Source organism: Tenrec ecaudatus, chromosome 5 (assembly GCF_050624435.1).
Source record: "Tenrec ecaudatus isolate mTenEca1 chromosome 5, mTenEca1.hap1, whole genome shotgun sequence".
Classification (NCBI taxonomy): Eukaryota; Metazoa; Chordata; class Mammalia; order Afrosoricida; family Tenrecidae; genus Tenrec; species Tenrec ecaudatus.
Genome location: NC_134534.1, coordinates 165,960,677 through 165,980,826, shown reverse-complemented (window position 1 = coordinate 165,980,826; position 20,150 = coordinate 165,960,677). Strand labels below are relative to the sequence as shown.

The 20,150-nt window shown below is 42.7% G+C and overlaps 1 protein-coding gene across 1 annotated transcript; it reads left to right on the top strand.

The window, feature by feature from the left end:
* Nucleotides 1-1,098: 1,098 nt before the first annotated feature.
* Nucleotides 1,099-2,754, top strand: CCT8L2 (chaperonin containing TCP1 subunit 8 like 2). The gene has a single exon (XM_075550904.1). It carries the CDS (start codon nt 1,099-1,101, stop codon nt 2,752-2,754), a length of 1,656 nt encoding a protein of 551 aa, XP_075407019.1.
* Nucleotides 2,755-20,150: the final 17,396 nt, after the last annotated feature.

Below are 20,150 nucleotides of genomic sequence, written 5' to 3'. Positions count from 1 at the left end.
TATTTCTTTGTTTCCCTCTTAATCTTAATTTGGTATATGCCACTTTTCTACCTGGGGCCTTCCCAACCATCTATCAAACATTTGATTAATTGCATACAACTTTGTTTCCTTCACGAGTCACTAAATTCCTATCACTACACTGAGCATAGTCATATCCACAAATTCTTGTTAAACTAAAACAGTCACTGCATCCAGCTCTATTTGAGGAAAGAAGAAGGGGGAAAAAGTAAGGGGAATGAATGAAAGGAGGACGAAAGCAAGGATGGAAATAACCAAAAATGTCTCTGCCATCGAGTCGATGCCGGCTCATAGCAGCCCTATGGGACAAGATAGAACTGTCCCTGTGGGTTTCTGAGACGGTAACCCTTTCCAGGAGTAGGAAACTTTGTCTTTCTCCAGTGGATCAGCTCGTGGTTTCAAACTTCAGACCTTACAGATCAAAGCCCAACCCAATACATAGTCACTATAACACCGGCACTCCCTAGGATGGAAATACGGAAGGCAAATTCTAAGGGCAAGGGTAGAAGGGAGATTACCAAAAAGACATCAGGGCTCAAACTCTGTCCACGCTGGTTTTCCATCTATTCTGCCCTTTACCTTCCTCAGTGACCATTGGGAGGCTGGTTGCTTTTGGTTTCTCTGGTTTTAGGTCCATGTGTTCATCTCCTGGCTACATCTTTCCCTCCCGTTTAGCCTGCTTTTACCAGGTTAGTGATGCCAATGCCATTTGGAGGAGTTACTAGGCTGTGGCAGCCTTACACACCTGCTGCCTGAAAGACAACAGGCACTGCAAGGAACCTGATAAAGAGGCTCAAACTGATAGGATGACCCCAAACATCCTTTTGTGATCTCATTCCCTGACCTTGGTTCCAGAAGCCACAGGGTGATGTCATCCAGGAGAGCTCCTGTTTCAGCTCCCAAGATTCAGAGGGACCAGGCGCCCGTTTTCTGTACAGAACCCATTAGAGAGGATGATTGGGAGCTGAACCAGATCAGAAGCAAATCCTTTCACTGCCAATCCTTGAACCTGAACTAAGGTCCACCTTGACCTCACAACTCATGGGTTTGGGACTCCTGGTTCCACCACACTCTTGAGCAATGGACACCAGAGACACCTCGGAGCTGCCGGAGCTGCTGAGCCAAAGCTCAAAGCCTGGCATCCCGGCTCCAGGAGCGCGAGAGAAGGATGCGCTGAGCAGCACTGCAGCGGCCCGGACCTTGATCAGTATCATCCGGCCTTGCTACGGTCCTCACGGGCGCCAGAAGCTGCTGGTGACTGCCAAGGGCGAGACTGTCTGCACCGGCTATGCCTTGGCCATTCTCAGGGCCTTAGAGCTGGAGCACCCTGCAGCCTGGCTCCTCCGGGAGGCTGCTCAGACCCAAGCTGAGAGCAGGGGCGACGGCACGGCCTTTGTGGTCCTCCTGGCAGGCGCCCTTCTGGAGCAGGCCGAGCTTCTGCTGAGGGCCGGCCTGCCTCGAGCCCAGCTTCGGGAGGCCTATGCAGCAGCTACAGCTGAGGTCGTGGCCACACTGCCTTCCTTGGTGATCGGATCCCTGGGCCCCTTGGAAGACCCATTCTGGGCCCTCAATTCTGTGATGAATACCCACGCTCTCTTTCAGACGGACTTCTTGACCAAGCTAGTGTCTCAGGCCTGCTGGACCATCCGGGAGCTGGATGGGAACTTTAACCCTGAGCGCCTGGGCGTGTGCACTCTGCGAGGAGCCACACTAGAGGACTCATGCCTTCTCCCAGGGCTGGCGGTGGCTGGGAAACCCTGCGGACAAGTGACCATGGTCTTAAGGGGTGCCAGGATTGCTCTGTTTACCTGCCCCTTTGGCCCAGCCAGCACAAATGCACCAGCAACTGCCTGTTTCTCTAGTCCTGATGACCTAACTAAATTTAGTAAAGAAAAGGAACAATTGGCAGAAAAACAGATAGCCCAGCTCACAGCTATGAATATTAACGTGGTGGTGGTGTGGGGGGAAATCGAGGAGAAGACCCTAATAGAAGCTGAAAAGTTTAGCATCATGGTGATTCAAGCCAAGTCCCGGAAGGAGATGGCATACCTGAGTGAGGTGTTGGGCACACCTTTGCTTTCTTATCTGATTCCTCCTCTGGTGCCAGGGAAGTGCCAGAGAGTGTATACACAGGAGCTGGGAGAAAGTTTGGCTGTGGTTTTCGAATGGGATCATGCAAGCGCTCCTGCCCTCACCTTGGTCCTCAGGGGGGCCACAACTGATGGGCTAAGGAGTCTAGAGCAGGCTGTCTACCATGGAATTGATGCCTACTTCCAGCTGTGTCAGGACCCCAGGCTGCTTCCTGGAGCTGGGGCCACAGAGATGGCTCTGGCTAAAATGCTTTCAGACAAAGGAAGCCAACTGGAAGGGGCTGGTGGTCTTGCATTCCTAGCCTTTGCCCAGGCCCTCAGGTCTCTTCCTGAAGCATTGGCAGAGAATGCAGGCTTGACTGTTACCAACGTGATGACGGAAATGTACAGAGCTCACCAAGAGGGAAACTTCCTCATAGGGGTGGGGCAAGAAGGGATCATAAATGTCGCCAAGGAGCAGGTGTGGGACACCCTTATGGCCAAAGCCCGAGGACTTCAAGTGGTAGCTGATGTGGTGCTACAGCTGGTGACTGTAGATGAAGTTATTTTGGCCAAGAAAAGTCCCAGTCAACAGCAGGACTTGAATTCTGAGTCTAAAAAGGCAAAGAAATCCCCTTTTCTTGTGAGGAAAAAGACCATCTTTTAATGAATAAATAAAGTGGGTATTGCCAAAGAGGGCAGAGGCACCCCCCCAAAAGGAATGTTTTGTTTAAAATTTATTCCTTCCATATTTGCTATCATAGAGTCTGTTTCTTTAGGAAAACTACAGCGTAAAGGAATGTAAAAGTCTTTATAACTAATTTACTTACTGACTTGTTAGATTCTTCTCTTTTATTCCCTGTCTCCATCAAATTCTTTCCTTTGCAAAAATATTAAATATTTTGAATTGAATTCTTAGGCTGTGGGGATACAACGAAAGTACAACAATGTCCTTCCAACCTTTCATGGCTGCATGATTTTTCTCATATACATGAACCTTTAGCAACCTGATTACAGTTCCAGATTACAGACGTGCCATCATCCTGTTTGTGATCATTTGAAAATATGGACACAATTTGAGGGCAAAGAACACGATGAAGGAGGAAGAAGAGGAGGCGCAGGAGCAGAAAGGGGAGGAGGAGTAAAGAAAGGAGCTGGTAGGTAGAATACAGGTTTTTTTGTTTGTTTTTTAAGTATCCTTGGGATAAATAACAAGATAAGGGAAAATTACTATCTGTGGAGATGTGGAAAGGGTTAGGAAGTACCTGGTACAAGGATATTAGAGACTGCAGTGAAGTAAAATTACTTGGTCTGGCTCTTGAGATCCATAGTCGTGTTCTCCCACAAGTGACTGGGTGGAGGAATGCAAATAGCGTTGTGTGGAAACTCTAATGGAGGGGATTGGTCAGTTTTGCCATTCTACGGGGTATAATGCGAGTCTTTTTCAAAAGTAGGGAGGAAGAATCTCAAAACCACCGAAAAAGAACTGCCAGAATGGAGTTGGTACCCTACAGAGTGACGATGAGTCAGAATTGACATGATAACAATGAGTTTGAGGCATTAACAAGATTTAAGTAGAACTGAATTAAGTTGGGCTCATATGAATACTACCCAAAGCTTTTCCACACCAACTCTCCAAGTTACACAGGCTCTTTGGGAAAGATCAGAACCTTGGAAATGAAAGCTGAATTATTTTGTTGTTCCTTTTTTTTTATTTATTTATTTTTAAGCATTTTATTAGGGGCTCATACAACGTTTATCACAATCCATACATATACATACATCAATTGTATAAAGCACATCTGTACATTCTTTGCCCTAAACATTTTTTTCTTTTCTTTTTTTACATTTTATTAGGGGCTCATACAATTCTTATCACAATCCATACATACACATACATCAATTATATAAAGCACATCTGCACATTCCCTGCCCCAATCATTCTCAAAGCATTTGCTCTCCACTTAAGCCCTTTGCATCCGGTCCTCTTTTTTTTCCCCCTCAACCCCGCTCCCCCCTCCCTCATGTGCCCTTAGTAATTTATATATTGTTATTTTGTCATATCTTGCCCTATCCGGAGTCTCCCTTCTCCTCCTTCTGTGCCGTCCATCTCCCAGGGAGGAGGTCTCATGTGGATCCTTGTAATCAGTTCCCTATTTCCAACCCGCTCACCCTCCACTCTCCCAGCATCGCCACTCACACCCTTGGTCCTGAAGGAATCATCCACCCTGGATTCCCTGTGCCTCCAGCCCCCATATGAACCAGTGTACAACCTCTGCCCTATCCAGTCCTGCAAGGTAGAATTCGGATCACGGTAGTTGGGGGGAGGAAGCATCCAGGATCTGGGGGAAAGCTGTGTTCTTCATCGGTACTACCTCGCACCCTGACTGACCCATCTCCTCTCCTGAACCCCTCTATGAGGGGATCTCCAGTGGCCGACACTTGAACCTTGGGTCTCCACTCTGCACTTCCCCCTTCATTCAATATGGTATATATATATATATATATATATATATATATATATATATATATATATATATATATATATTTTGCATGATGCCTTATACCTGGTCCCTTTGGCACCTCGTGATCGCACTGGCTGGTGTGCTTCTTCCATGTGGGCTTTTTTGCTTCTGAGCTAGATGGCTGCTTGTTCACCTTCAAACCTTTAAGACCCCAGACACTATCTCTTTTGATAGCCAGGCACCATCAGCTTTCTTCGCCACATTTGCTTATGCACCCATTTGTCTTCAGCGATCCTATCATGGAGGTGTGCAGTCAATGATATGATTTTTTGTTCTTTGATGCCTGATAACTGATCCCTTCGGGACCACGCGATCACACAGGCTGGTGTGTTCTTCCATGTGGGCTTTGTTGCTTCTGAGCTAGATGGCCGCTTGTTTATCTTCAAGCCTTTAAGACCCCAGTCACTATCTCTTTTGATAGCCGGGCACCATCGGCTTTCTTCACCACATTTACTTGTTCACCCACTTTGGCTTCAGCAGTTGTGTCGGGAGAGTGAGCATCATAGAGTGCCAATTTAATAAACGAAAGTATTCATGCATTGAGGGAGTGCTTGAGTAGAGGTCCAAGGTCCTTCCGCCACCTTAATATTAAACCTATAAATGTAGACACTTAGATCTATTTCCCCATCCTCATATATATATATTTGCATGTACATGTCTTTGTCTAGATCTCCATAAATGCCCCTTGACTCCCAGCTCCTTCCTCCATCTCCCTTGACTTTCCTCCTGCCCCACTACCGTGCTCCATCCCCACCTGGGCTACAGCTATACCTCTTCTCTGTGTAACCTTACCCTTGATCATTCCCCACCAGGCCTGCCACTCCCCCCTCTCTACCATTTTGGGTCCCATGTTGTTCCCTTGTCCCTGTGTTTGTTAACACCACTTCCTTACCCCCCCCCCAACTCCCCCCACCCGAAGTCCCCCCGGAACTGTCTGTCCTATTGTTTTTCCTCCAGATAGTTCATCCAGCCTGTCCTATTCAGACAGACCTGTGGAGACACTAACATGCACGAAAACAAGACAGAGGAAATCAAAGCAACAGTATACAACCTTGAACGAACTACAAGCTTTTCTTTTGTGAAGTGTTTTGTTTTGTTCTTTGTCAGTGGTTTGTTTTTGTTGTTTTGTTGAAAGCTGAACTTTCAACAAGGAAACTTTAGATGTTTGGAAAGAGACACACACAGGAAGCAAATGTCCTATAGCAGGCATATTAAGCAGCAACAGAGCAAAAACATTTGCAAGCATTCTGTTGAAATTTTAGGCAAGTGAAATCCTGAAATATTCTTTAGTGAACAAAGGATGATAGACGTAAATGATCACACCTAAAGAAATAGATCTTTTTTTTCTTTTTTTTTTTTATTAAAGAAATAGATCTTGATGCTTACCTGGAGTAAGAGAGAAAGGGAAGGAAGGGGAAGTAGAAGGTAGATGGAAGTTAACTTGGGTGAAGAGAAGATAAAAATCTGACTTATGGAGATGGATGGAAATAAAAAGGGGGGCAGGGCAAGCTTTTTTGGGATTTGATAATTAAGGTTGTTGAATTAAAATATGATCTCACATGTAATGCCCCACTTCAATCACAATGAGAAGTTTGTCTTTCTGTGATTGACTAACTTTATCCATCATAATGTCCTCCAAATCCATCCATGCCATAAGGTGTTTCACAGTGTGTGAGATCGGGTTGACAAGAAGAGAAACAAATCCAAGGACCCTCATGTATAAGAAAGTGCTTTACATCAAAGAGTAATTGTATCTTAAGAAAACATCCCAGCCTAGTCCAGATCAAGTCCATAAGTCCCATATTAACCCCAAAGTCCAATACTAGTCCATAAATCCTTCAGACTCACGCAGCACATGTAATGATGCAAAATGCAGGAAGATCACAGGCCAGTGGTAGGTCTCAGCAAGTCTTCACATGACTCAATGTGTCTTGTCAACAGGAAGGGTGAAGCATCTCAATGCTGGTGTGGTTTCTCTTTTTAATCTTTTAGTGAAATATTTTGATGCCCATAATGTCTTATTTGTAGGAGATCTCAACCTAATTGGTCTTCTTCTATATATGTGTTTTCATTATGTTTGATAGTTTGTTTATGCCATGTCTGGGGACCCCTAAACTTGTTCCTATTTTTTCATTGATAATTTCATGTTTATGTTTAGGTCTTTAATCTATTTTTAGTTCATTTTATATATGGAGTGAGATCTGGGTCCTATTTCATTCTTCTACAGATGGAAATGAATTTTGCTTACGCCATTTGTTTAGAAGACTATATCATCCCCATTGAATATATTACGGCCTTTTGTCAGAAGTCAGTTGCCTGTAGATGGATGGATTTATTTCTGTTTTCTTAATTCTGTGCCAGTGGTGTCAGTACCAGAGTTTTCTGACTACCACCGCTGTGTTTCAAGGTGGGGAAGTGAGAGGCCTCCTACTTTCTTCTTCTTTTTTGTTTAATACTTTTATTGGCATATACTTTGCATGTCATACAATTTAATGACTCAATAATATTATGAAGATTTGTGCAACCATCACCACAATCAATTTCAGAACATTTTCTTCTCTCATTGTTGTCAGCTCCCCATCTCCCTTATTGTTCTTTTTCTTTAGTAGTGCTTTGCTTACCCTTGGTCTCTTTTTCATATAAGGTTGCTGATTTGGTTTTCCATCTCTGAATAATGATGCAGGGATCTAGGTCAGAATTGCAATGTAGTTCGCTTTGAGTAGTATTGACATTGACAATATTATGTCTTCTTATCCATGACCATGATTTATTCTTCTATTCAAGAAGGTCTCTTGGTTTCTTGTAATGTTTTTTAGTTTTCTTTGTACGGGATCTTCTGTTTCTCTGGTTAAATTTATTCCTAAATATTTAATCTTTTGAATAGCTATTGTAAATTGTATTGTTTTCTTCATTTCATTTTCACTGCTCTCATTATAAGTATATAAGAATCTAATTAATTTTTTATATGTTGACCTTGTACTCTGCTACATTGTCAAATCTTTCAATACTGTCCATCAATTTTCTTATTGAGTCTTGTGAGTTTTCTATGTATTTTAGTTGCAAATCAAGTTTTAGTTCTTCTCTGCCAATTTGGATGTCTTTGATTTTTCTTGTTCTCTAATAGCTCTAAGACTTGAAGCACAATATTGAATAAGAGTTGTGATAAAGGGCATCCTCCTCTGACTCTCCTTCCCAATGGGAATGCTTTGGGGTTCTCCCCATTGAGATCTTGACTTTGAATTTTCATAGACCAAAGCCCAAACCAAACTGACTGACATCAGATTGAGTCTGTCTCATAGTGACTCTATAGGACAGGGTAGAACTGCCTGCCCCCTGTGGGTTTCCAAGATTTAATTCTTTGGGAGTAGAAATCCTCATCTTTCTTTCATAGAGCAGCTGGTGGTTTAGAACTATTGACCTTGTGATTAGCAGCCCAACATGTAGCATATTACGCCACAGGCAGCTCCAACCCGTAGCTTTGTATATGTTGAGGAATCTCCCTTCTATTACTATTTTATTGGCTCTTTTTTTTAATCAGGAAAGGGTGTTGGATTTTCTTAGTTTTAATGGCCTATAATTCACATACCATACAATTCAATGGCTTGAATATATTAAAAAGAGTTACATTTTTTGTACTCATTTAATTAGCTCCCCATTTTTCCCCAACAGTGTGTACCATAACGCTTAGAAACAATTAATGTAATTACTGTCTCTACAGATGAACCTATCCTGAACTTCATATAAAGCCAATAAAAAATCCAATAACAAAATAAAACACAGAAAAACCTCAGTCCAATATAATAAAAACTAGAATACATTAAAATGGGTCAAAGGTAAATCAAATGATAATATTTTTAAGTGATGTTAAAAGTTAACCTAAAAACAAACAAACAAAAGTTAACCTAACCATATCTGTATTAACTCACTTTCTGATGCACTGTCTGAAGTGAAGCTATTCACGTCCCTGGTCAATGACTCAAAGGAACTCAATGGAGGTTTATTCCCTGTAGAGACTCTGCAAATAGATGTGAAACTTTCACTGACATCATGGCCTTCTATAAACCATATATTTAGAACTAAAACTCTGAAAATTTATAACTGATCTTAGACTTTATTTTTTATAATCCTTGGACCACACAGGTTGGTGTGCTGCTTTTGTGTGAGCTTAGCTGACTTCTTGCTTAAATGGTTGCTTGGTTCTTGTTGTGGGTTTTCTTTTTTTTGGGGGGGGGGTTTAAATCATTTTATTTGGGGCTCTGACAAGTCTCATAACAATCCTTACATTACTTGTATCGATCACATTTGTGCATTTGTTGCCATCATCATTTTCAGAGCATTTTCTTTCTACTTGAGCCCTTAGTATCAGTCCCTCCCCCAGGCCCCACCCCTACCTCAGGACTAGGTGCTGTTGTTTCTGATAGCAAGGAACCATCTGATTTCTTCACCTCATTTTGCTACAGCATCCACATCTTCAGCGATCCTTTTATGAGGGTAAGTAGCAAGCAAATCCCCATCATTAGAACTGATTGTTCTTAGGTTAGGGCTTACAGTTCAGCACAAGGTAAATTTTGGGTAGCGGTGTTTTGAACGCTGATGTCAGGCTGATGTCTGATGTTGTTGTTGATACCCTGTCCAAAGAAATAGATATATATATTTAAGGTTGGTCTTGCCTTCACAAATGCCTTTTATTTCTCCTTATCTGGTAATGCCCTTCTTTCTCCTTGGGTTTGAGGGATAATTTTACTGTATTTAAGGTTTCCTTTTCAGAATTTTATATTTCCATTGCTTCTTGCCAACAAAATTTCTTCTGAAGAAAATAAAAACTTTGTCTTATTGGTACCTACTTTTTGTGTAAAGTTTCTTTCCCCCTTCAACAATCCTTAAGATTCTTCCTTATATTTCATATTATAAATTTTAATTATAATATTCCTGATGCTTTCCTTTTAGATCTATCATGCTTGGTGTTCTTACAACTTCTGGAAAGGCTCTTTTCTCCTCTTTCATGGTGTACGGGGAATTTTCTAATAGTATTCCGACTCTTTTCTGTTTGTTTGTTTTGCTTCTTCCTGTTCTAGAATGCCTATCAGGTATGTCATTCCTTTTGACATTTACCCACATAATAAACTATTTTGGCTTTTAAAATTTGCTATGGATTGATGGATTTTTATCCCCGTAGATTTGTATCAAGAGATTTGTCTTCAAGCTCACTAATATGGCCTTTCAATTATTTGATTCTACTACTTTTTGCTTTTAAATATTATCTATTTCTAATATCTTAGTATTAATTTTATGGATTTCTAGTTATTGTAAAAATAGTGGAGTTGTAATTTTCATTTGTCAAATTGCTTGTGTAGCACTTTCCTGGGTTGTTGTTGTTGTTGGTTTCTGTAGCTCTCTTGATCTTTTCCTCCATCCATTGAAAGTACCTAAGAATTATTTTTCTGAATATATTTTCCATTGGTTACAATGTCTTTTCTTCCTCAGGAAGGCTTTTTGGCTCTGTATGTTGGTCACTTGTTTGCTCCATTTTATCTTCTCTGCAGGAACTGAAATGGTCTGTTGTCTCTCAGACATCATGTTGCCTTTGCATTTGTTGCTATTTACTGAGCAAATTGTAACGGAATACAGTGTGGCCCTCACCCACTAGTTAGAGCTGTTACAGGTGCGAGGTGTATGGAGACAGTTGACTCCCTTGGGGAGGGAGAAAGGACTAACAAACCAAAATTAAAAACAAAAACACAAACCCTCACACACAACCATGCCAACAACCAAATGGGAAATTGCACAGAGAGAGAGAGAGAGATTAGCAACTATTTTCTCTGTCTCAGTTAACAGGGTATGCTTATTCAAGTCCCACCCAGGGTGCAGATGAGAGTGTGTCCACAGGGAGGTGAGGGCAAGGGGTGGTGACTTTTATAAACAGGGCCATGTGGGGACTTAGAAATTGTTTCACCCCTCTTGTGTCCTGTTTCTCTCTGCTTGTGGTTTATCAGAACATCAAGTGAGTGAACAGAACCACAAAACAAAACCAACAAAGTCCAAAACCTGAAGTCTAAACAGGCGTTTTCTTGATTTCCCTGTGTTGTAGCTGGCTTCTGTGGATGTCAGTGGGTATGGGCATTAGGGTCGGCCTCACCCCTGTTGAGGCTGCACTGGTGATGTAGCAAACAAACAAAAAAAAAGAGTTGGTGGCAGGAGGTGGTGTGTGTGTGGGGGGGGGGGGAGCAGAGGGACAGACAAAACAAAGCAAATGCTCCCAGTCAGTCCTCATAGCTACTGTAACACCAGGGAACACAGAAGATTGGAGCTTCCGCCATAGTGGATGGCTAGAGGAGGGGAGATGATGCCAGCGTCCACTACCTTCAAGCCAAGAATGTGTGGGCCAGCATCCCCTCAGGGTACCAGGGAGCCTGAGATGATTCAGCCTCCCATTTGTTAACTTCTTATATTCTTATGACACTTTATGCAGCGTTCCCACCTCATCTTTTCAGACTGCACTCAGAACCCCAGAGATGTGGAGGGAGGGGTACACGCGCTATTGGGTATACTAGTTTTTGTGTTATTCACTCCTATACTCACCTTGGGGGTCTGGGGAACCCAGGGAAGACTCCCTTTCTCGTTGTGCACTGAAGATGGCTTTGCACTGCAGGAGGGGCTGACTGGTTCATGGTTAGCAAGCAGAAAATTCACTGTTCCGCTTTCTGGTTGTTAGATGCTGGAGATTGCTCTGCCTCTGGGCTAGAGGAACCATTTGGCTCTTTGCTGACCAGTGGAGAATTCACAAATCTGCTTGATCTCTGCATGGGGATTCCCCCCTTATTTCCCTCACTGGTGTGTTTGACTCACTCAGCTACCCTTTCCTCAGAGGTCCGGGCTCCAGGTATCTCCTCCACATGTTCTTTCTGCCATCTTTGTTGAAGAGGACACACTCAGTGAGTCTGTCGGTGTCACTATCCTACCAGAAGCTCTATAACTAGTGGTTTTATTGAATCAGGCAAAAAGCCACATTTATTGCTGTAAAGAAACAAAGGTGATCCTTTGTGTTAGGCTGGGTTCCCTAGAGAGGGACCACCAGTGACATTTGTATGGGTATATAAATAAATAAAGTTGTAGCAAGAAAGTGACTACAAAAGAGAAGTGAGTATGTTCAGTCCAGTTCAAATCTGTGGGTTAAATGTTCGGCTGCAGGCTTTTCCTGACCCATACAACTGCCAGTGTTGATGAGCCAGGGAGCAGGAGGACAAATGCAGAAGCAGGAAGGCCATTGGCTGGTGAAGACTGAGGTGGATGAATCCAACATCAGTAGGCAATATAGTAGGCTGCTGCCAGCTGCCAGGGTTGACATGGTGAGGTATATAGTTCAAGTCCAAAGAACTGGAGGTTGACAAGACAGATGCAGAATTCAGAAGAGAGAAGAGAAGCATCCTTTTTCAGCATCTACTTATATGGGATTAGGAAATGTTGGTTCAATTGCATCTCACCCTCATCTTCTTACAATTGCTAGGTTTCTCATAGCATACGCCATTACACTGTGTTGGGCCACATCATGGGGGATTACCAGGCCCCAAGTGCAAAACCACTGAGAATCCTGGCCAACCCAAGTTGCCACAAAAGCTTACACATCCCTGATCACACAGACGATTCTAGTTATGGGTCTAAGACACAAATAGACCAAACAATGGAAACTCGTGTATGAAAATGTCCTAACCTTGACCCAGAAGCCTTGGTGGCATTGTGGACATGCACAGATGTTTTATTCCTGTGGAGTCACAGTCTTGGAAACCCACGGGTGCAGTTCTAACCTGTCCTATTGAGTAGCTATGAGTCAAAATCAACTTGATGGCAGTAAGCGTTTTTAGTTCATTTTGATATGCAAAGGGCCTTTCAATAATTGATGTTGGGGGAAATCACTAATGTCATTACCACTTCCCTCTCCCCTAGACAACTGATGGGTAAAAACAAAGTTAAATTTAACACCAAGGGCAGCTTTACAAGACACAAAAATGTTGTAAAAGACACAAATTTAGTGGATATATCTAAGAACTTGAAAGTAGAAACACTTCGAACTTGATCATGAACATTAGGATTCTCCTGGCCATCACCTTGGGTGGTTGTAAGAGCTTTTGATACTGAGATCCTCTGAGTCATCCTTGTTCCTACCCTTCCCAAAAAGCAGCCTTGAAACAAATCTTGAGTTAACCACAGTTAGCTTCCCCTTCCTATCCCTAAAGAACAGAAACTGATTCAGAAGGGAAGAAAATGGCACACAACGATTGAAGTGATTACCACGGGCAACGAGAAAAATGGGCATAGGGAAGTGGATCAGAACAGAGGGGTAATGATAAGCTAAACTTATATGGAGCAATGTGTTTCTTTTAGCATCAGGTGAGGGACATTGTCTTTCCCCTAGTATGCATTCCAAGCATTTGTGATTCAGAATGTGCCCCATGAACCTTGAACATCGATATTATTCGCTGGGTTTTGTTGTTGTTTTTCTTTTGTTGCTTTGTTTTGCTCTTTCTTATCTTTTGTGCACATTATTATCTCTGCAGGTCTATCTAAATAAGATAGGTGGCATAAACAATATGGAGAAGAAAAGAATGGGACCAATGGTTCTGGGGGGACATTGGAGAGGGGGAAGCCGAGGTGTCATTTATGGGCATTTTATTTCATGACATGAGTTGCAATCCTGTCCATGTAAAAGCACTCTTCCCACTTCCATCTTCAGTCCCTTTTCTCAATTTGCCCATCTTTCTTGCCCCTTCTTTATGAAGTTTGTTTGGGGGAGAATGCTGTCCTTTTGATCTAGTAAGGCTGAGCATGAGCTTCAGGGGTGCCATCTATAGTCACATATAGACTTATCTATTGATTGGTTGAAAAGTGATTTCCAGGAGTCAGTTCAGTTCCAGGTATAAAGAGTGTCTAAGGGCTTTTGAGAGTCTCAGAAGTTCTACTAGTCTCTATGACACCAGTAAATCCGGCCTTTTTAAGTGATTTTGAATGTTTATATATGTTTTCCTACTCTGTCCAGGACCTGCTATTGTAATCGTATCAGAGCTGTTGGTGGTGGCAGCCTGGCGTAACTAACTAGTCTTTCTGATCTTAGGTCCTGGAGGCTGTGGTTAGTCTTATTTGTCTATTATTTAATCCTATGGCTGCTTGAAATGTCTCCTCAAACATCTATTTCATTTGTAGAGTGAATAGGTTGTTTTTGTTTTTTTCTGCAGTTTCGGGACTATACTTCTACAAGATCTGAAGTTCTTTTTCATAAAATAAAATTCTCTTTGTTCACAAAATCAATTTATCAATCCTACTGCTCTCTTCAGTTCTTATTTTGGCTTTTCCAAATAATGGATTTTTTTAGGTATATTAATAGTTAAAATCTCTCATTCCGCATAACAAAGAGTGGAGCACACCGGAAGTAGTTGCATTTGCATCTTAAGTCATAGTGCGATCAAACTCGCTGTCAGCAAATGGATCCGATCCACACCAACCCGAGAGGTTGGGGTAGAACCACCACTCAGCTTTCCAAGACTGTCACTCTTTATGGGAGGAGGAAGCCTTGTCTTCTTCCTGTGGCAGTGATACACAGAAAGCAGCAGGCAATAATAGTCTATGATTTTGTGGGTTTATTCTTGCAATCTAAAACTGTATTGGTTACTAACCCAGTGTTAGGAATTACCCAGAAATCAAGATTCAACTTTAAATGACAATGAACCTCTCTGAGGCAAACTCACAAATCAAAGAAATTAGATGAAGATGGCTGAATATGACAAGGGTCCTATGCTTATGTAACAGTGTGCTCAGATCAGACATGTCCCTCTCCCTGAGCTGTAGCTTCAGTGCTGTCTTCTGAAGTGAATTCTTTTGGGGTGGGGTGGGGTGGGGAGGCTGTCCACATCGTCTATCTGCTACCTTAATATTAGACCTACACATATTTGCACAGAGCGTTTTCCCCATCATGTATATATATGTATGTATGGACATGCCTGTATTTAGACCTCTATATATGCCCTCTGTACCTATTTTTTCCCTCTATTTCCTTTTACTTTCTTCTGGTCCCACTCTCATGTTCAGCCTTCACTTGGGTTTCAGTAATTCCTCTCTGCTACATTGCCCTTGATCAAGCCCTACCAGGCCTTCTACACCCTCCTTGCCATCAATTTTGGATCACTTGCTGTTCCCTTGTCCCTGGGTTTAACACCCACTTCCTTTTCCCCAGCTTCCCAGTCCTCCATTGGAACCACCTGTCCCATTGTTTTCTCTTCCAGATTGTTTATCTCCCCTATCTTATCTAGATAGACCTGCAGAGATAATAATATGCACAAAAAACAAGACAGAGCAAAACAATGCAAGGAATGAAAACATAACAACAAAACCAACAACAAAAAGAAAAGTCTATAAATAGTTCAAGGTCTGTTTGTTGACCTTTAGGAGTGTTCCAGTTGAGTCTGATGGGGTGCTACACCCTGGCTCCAAAGTCTAATTTTGGTATACCCTGGAGACTGTTGCTCTGTTCCCCTTGCTGTTGTGTTCCACACCCTTAGTGTTTTGCCTCAGTGTGGTAGGGTTAGATCAGGCGTAATTCCCGCACTGTGTGTCCAGTGTTGTCCCCCGTAGTGCTATGGGTCAGTGAGGGATGTCCTGTCTTGTAGTGGGGTCGGCCCTATGGTCCTCTCTGCTTTGGCTGCTTTCAGCGGGAATATCATCCTCAGGGCTTGGTAGGCCAGTATGTGTTCCATTCTCTCTTTCTCTCCCTTCATTTGCTCCTGTGTGCTCCAATCAGACATGTCCCTCTCCCTGAGCTGTAGCTTCAGTGCTGTCCTCTGAAGTGAATTCTTCAAGAGAGGGTGGGGGGGGCGCTGTCCACATAGTTGGGATTGGGGCCGGTCCCTCATCACAACAGTTTCTGCGGCGTTTTTCCTGAGCAGGAAACAAAATTTCACAGCCTTTCACTATTCTCTTAAATTAACCATCACAAAAAACAAGGTTCAAGGAACAATGCTTTCATGAAAAAATTTCAGTATGACTGAAGAGCACCTTCCCAGGTCATGCCACTGAATGTACTAACTCAGAGTGAGTTGTGCTTTGCTCACCTAGCAGGAAAATTTCATACTACAGAGAATTTTCCTGTTTGTTTGTTTTTTTTGGTTGGGGGATGGGGAGAGGAAATACACATCCATGAACAGATGTTCAGCATGTTCAATGAATTAAAGACCTTGTGGATGGAGTGGGGACTGTGAAAACACTCCACTGCCATCGCCTGTGACTGACAAGCAGCCTCAGCTGCAGCCCTTGGAATCCCCCTCCACTGTCACTATGCTCACTCACGCCAAGGCCACGTGTAGTAACGTGAAATTTCTTAATATGGCTCTTCTATCCATATCTCAAAGAACCCTTGTGGTATAAGGGGTTATAGCTGCATTACTAACTGTAAGGTTAGCAGTTCAAAACCACCAGCCAGTCTATTTCCATAAAGATTTACAGTCTTGGAAGTCCACAGGGGTAGTTCTACCCTGTCCTATAGGATTGCTATGAGTCAAATTGACTAAATGGCAGTGAGTCTGTTTTATCCAAATGATTGGGTGGGACTATGTAAACAGGGCATATTAAACACTAATAGAAGGGATTGGCCAGTTTTAGTTGTCGTTCCCCTGGTTATCAGAGAGCTGTCTCACAAATAGAAACAAAGAGAAATCCTGGGGCCATCAGTAAAGTCCACTGGAAATCCCTACCTGAAATGGTGTAGCCAACAAGGCTATGCCTCACTGAGACCAGAGGCCAAGGTAAACAAGACTATGAGACAGAACAAGACTGAAGTTGTCAAGGAGTTTGTCTTGCTTGGATCCACAATCAATGCTCATGGAAGCAGCAGGCAAAGAGATCAAAAGATGGGTTGCATTTAATACTCTTAAAAATGTTAAAAAAACAAAACAAAACAAGGATGCAATTTTGAGGGCAAAGGTGCGTCTGACCCTAGCCATGATATTTTCAATTGCCTCAAATGCATGTGATTGTTAGACATTGAAAACGGAAGACTAAAGAAGAAATGATACATTTGAATTGTGGTCTTGGCAAAAAATATTGAAAGAATCATGATTGCTAAAAGACAGATCAATCTGTCTTGGAAGCAGTATGGCCAGACTGTTCCTTAGAGACAAGGATGGTGAAACTTCATCTTACGTACTCTGGACATATTTTCAGAAGAGACCAATCCCTGGAGAAAGCCATTGTGTTTGGTAAAATAGAGGAGCAACGGAAGTGAGAAAGATACTCAGTGAGATGGATTAACACAGTGGCTACATCAATGGGCTCAAGCATGGAAACAATTGTGAGGATGGCGCAGGACCTGGCAGTGTTTCATTCTAGTGTAAAGGGGTCATTATGGGTTGGAACTGACCCAATGGCACCTAACAACAAGACAACTAAACTAACACAAGACATAAAGCAAAACTTCAAGTAGTTGCCTTTTCCTAACCCTAGATGTACTACAATTGCCCTTCCCAGTGCATGACTCAATTGTCATTGAAGGAAAGATAACTTCAACTGTAACCAACTGTCACACCCAACCTCTCCACCCTAAAACCTACTCCCTATACCACGCCCTACTAGTACATGAAGGTCACACCTCAATCACATTGACACACATTCTCTACTTCACCTTAACTAGAACATATAATGTGGACTTTCTTAAGGCTACTATTCATTTCCAAGAGCCCTGGTGGTTCTCTGGGTTAGGCTTTGGGCTACTATCTGCAAGATCCATGGTTCCCACCATCCATGCTGTTGGGAAAAGATGCTCCAGAAAATTCAGTGGCAGTGGGTCTGTCTTTACTATTTATTTCTATAAGCCCATTGTGCAGCCATCATGTCAATCCATTTCTGTGAGCAATGAACTCACCTCTCCTGCTAACAAGTCCAAAGTAAGTGAGGCAAAACCTCACCATCCTTAATTTTTTTTTGCTGTTGTTGGTGGTGGTGAGCCTGACCCCACCCCCGCCCAGTCTGCTTGGACCCGTCTGACCAGGACAGGGGGACAGCACGAAGCCACTGTGGGGACTGATGCCTGGCCTGGGCCACATAACATACGTAAGCTTGGACATGGGCAGCCGAGCGGAACTGGCAGACGTCAGGGCCACCCATCCCATGACACTAGGAATGCCCAGTATCCCTGCAGGAAAATCTTGACACAGGAAGCCGATGAGCAGTTGTGGGGGGCCCAGGAGTGACTGCTCATGGGTACAGATCTCCTTTTGGGGTGACTGGTGTCCAGGACTGGAAAGAGGTGTTGGTCACCCAAGGCACCAAATCATCCTTACGTCTAAGAACATTTTGCCTGTACTTCTCAAGACAGATTTGTGTGTGCTTCTGGCAGCCCATAGTATACAGCCACGATTCTTTGCCAACACCATAATGCAAGTGTGTTCCCTCAGTCTTCCTTATTCGTTGTCCAACTTTTGTATGCATCTGAGGTAATGGAAAATGAGGTATTACTGCAATACTAATAATAAAAACTAGCTTACATACCAATAGCATCTTAAATTATTTCCCTAAACACTTTTTATAAGCATTATATAATTTGATTCTCATAATAGCTTTGAGTGTTAGATAGGACCAGTATTAGCTTCATTTTAAAACGAATAAACTGAGACTCAGACGCTGGTGTCAGTTTCCACATCTGTCCAATGAAAGATTATACTGCATGACTTCTTAAGTCTTCTAAAATTGTACGTCTCACATAATTTGTCCCAAACCCAAAAGCTAGTGGTTAGTGGCAGTCTAGAGATCTCCTTTATTGTTTAAGCTAGTTATGTGTTTCATGGTGGCACAGCAGGTGAAGGATTGGGCCTTAACCTCAACGTCAGCTGATCAATCCCACTAGCTACTCTCTTCCAGCAAAAGAGGAGACTGTATGTTCAGATATCAATTCTATTTTGTCCTATAGGATCGCTATGAATTAGAATCAAGTACATTTGGTGTTGGTTTGGTTTTATAGCAGTATTACAGCTAATACAGTTCTATGTGGATATAATTTAAGTATACTTAATGAAATGTCTATTATTCTCCTCTCCTTAATTTTACAGGTAAGAAAACTCAGTCACGGATAAAATAAGCAATTTCACCTGGCTAGAAGGTGGAGGTGCTTGCCAACATTGGCCTTATTTGTCTACTTAAATTTAACTTATTTAAAATGAAATACAATAAAAAATTTAGTTCAGTCACACTAGCCATATTTCAAGTGCTCAATAACCACAGATGAATAGTGACTACTGTTGTGGACAGTGCAGAAAATAAAACATTTCCAAAGTTCTACTGGATAGCAGCAGTGGTCTATAACACTTATGACCACTACCCTATAATCATGATCAACTCTTGTTATTAACCAAAAAACAACAAAAACCAACCCTGAATTCACTGGCATTGAGTCCATTTGGACTCAGGGAGGAGTAAAAGGAGTAATTTATATTACCATCTAGCTCTTCTGCCAACTGTCTCTGGCATGCTCCCTGGATGGAAGCAGCTCCGGCTACCGCTCCAAGAAGTAAGAAATGCTTAAAAAGAAGTCTGGACCGTATCTTTCTGCCATCTCCGCTACCTGTTAGGATGTCCTGCTACCATGAGCAAACATAGAGCCAGTCTCCTGAACACGATGTCACTGCTCATTTTATAGATAGAGACCGGAGAGGTTAGGTGACTAGGCCTCCTAGTTCACACTGCCTGTCTGTGGCAATGAAGACTAGATGTCAGGTCTCTGGTAACTGATTCAACATACTCTTAGCCTCAGCATATGTGAGTATAGCTTTCTGTGTGTACAGGTTCTTGAAAAAGATCAGACAGAGATCTAACTGCCCAATGTTGAGCCCCAGAAGTATGTTGGACGTGAAAGTGGAAGGGTCTCCGTCTGTCCTGCTTGCATTTTGCCTGAAGAAGAATCAGAAGATGGAGCCAAAAGGCTGGCACTTCACTACATTCAGGGCCTTCGCTCAGTGGTGAGGGAGTTAACACGGAACTGGGTACTTTCCCTCCCCCACTTCACCTTTTGCCAAGCACAGATCCTCTGAGACTGCCCTGGAGGAAGAAGGCACTGCCAAGTATCTACCCACTGCAAGACTGCACCTGGGTCAGGGTAAGGGCAAGGCCAGGGACTACATTCTGTGAACAGTTGGAAACAAGGTGGCAAGAGGGAGGCCTTGGAGTGACAAACCTTCTCATTCTCTTTTTGTCAGAGAATAGCCAGGAACGAAGTATGAAAATAAAAGAAACACACACACAATCACAGAGAACAGTAAGTTTCCAACTCAGTTATTTACACACAATTTTGGCAGAATAAACCATGAAGGGCAATTTGGTTGGTACATTGAATCCATTTGATCAAGGCAAACATCTACACATCTATATTCATTTCTCAGGTATGTATGGAGTACCTACCTTGTACTCCAAGGGACCTGTAGGTGTGCCGGGCTATGTGCAAGGAGAAAAAGGATTGGTGGTTTCAATCCTCTAGCCCCCTTTTGGGAGAAGGCTGAAGTCTCAGGAG

Coding starts and splice junctions, on each gene's coding strand:
- CCT8L2 (XM_075550904.1), top strand. CDS start 1,099: ATGGACACCAGAGACACCTCGGAGCTGCCGGAGCTGCTGAGCCAAAGC.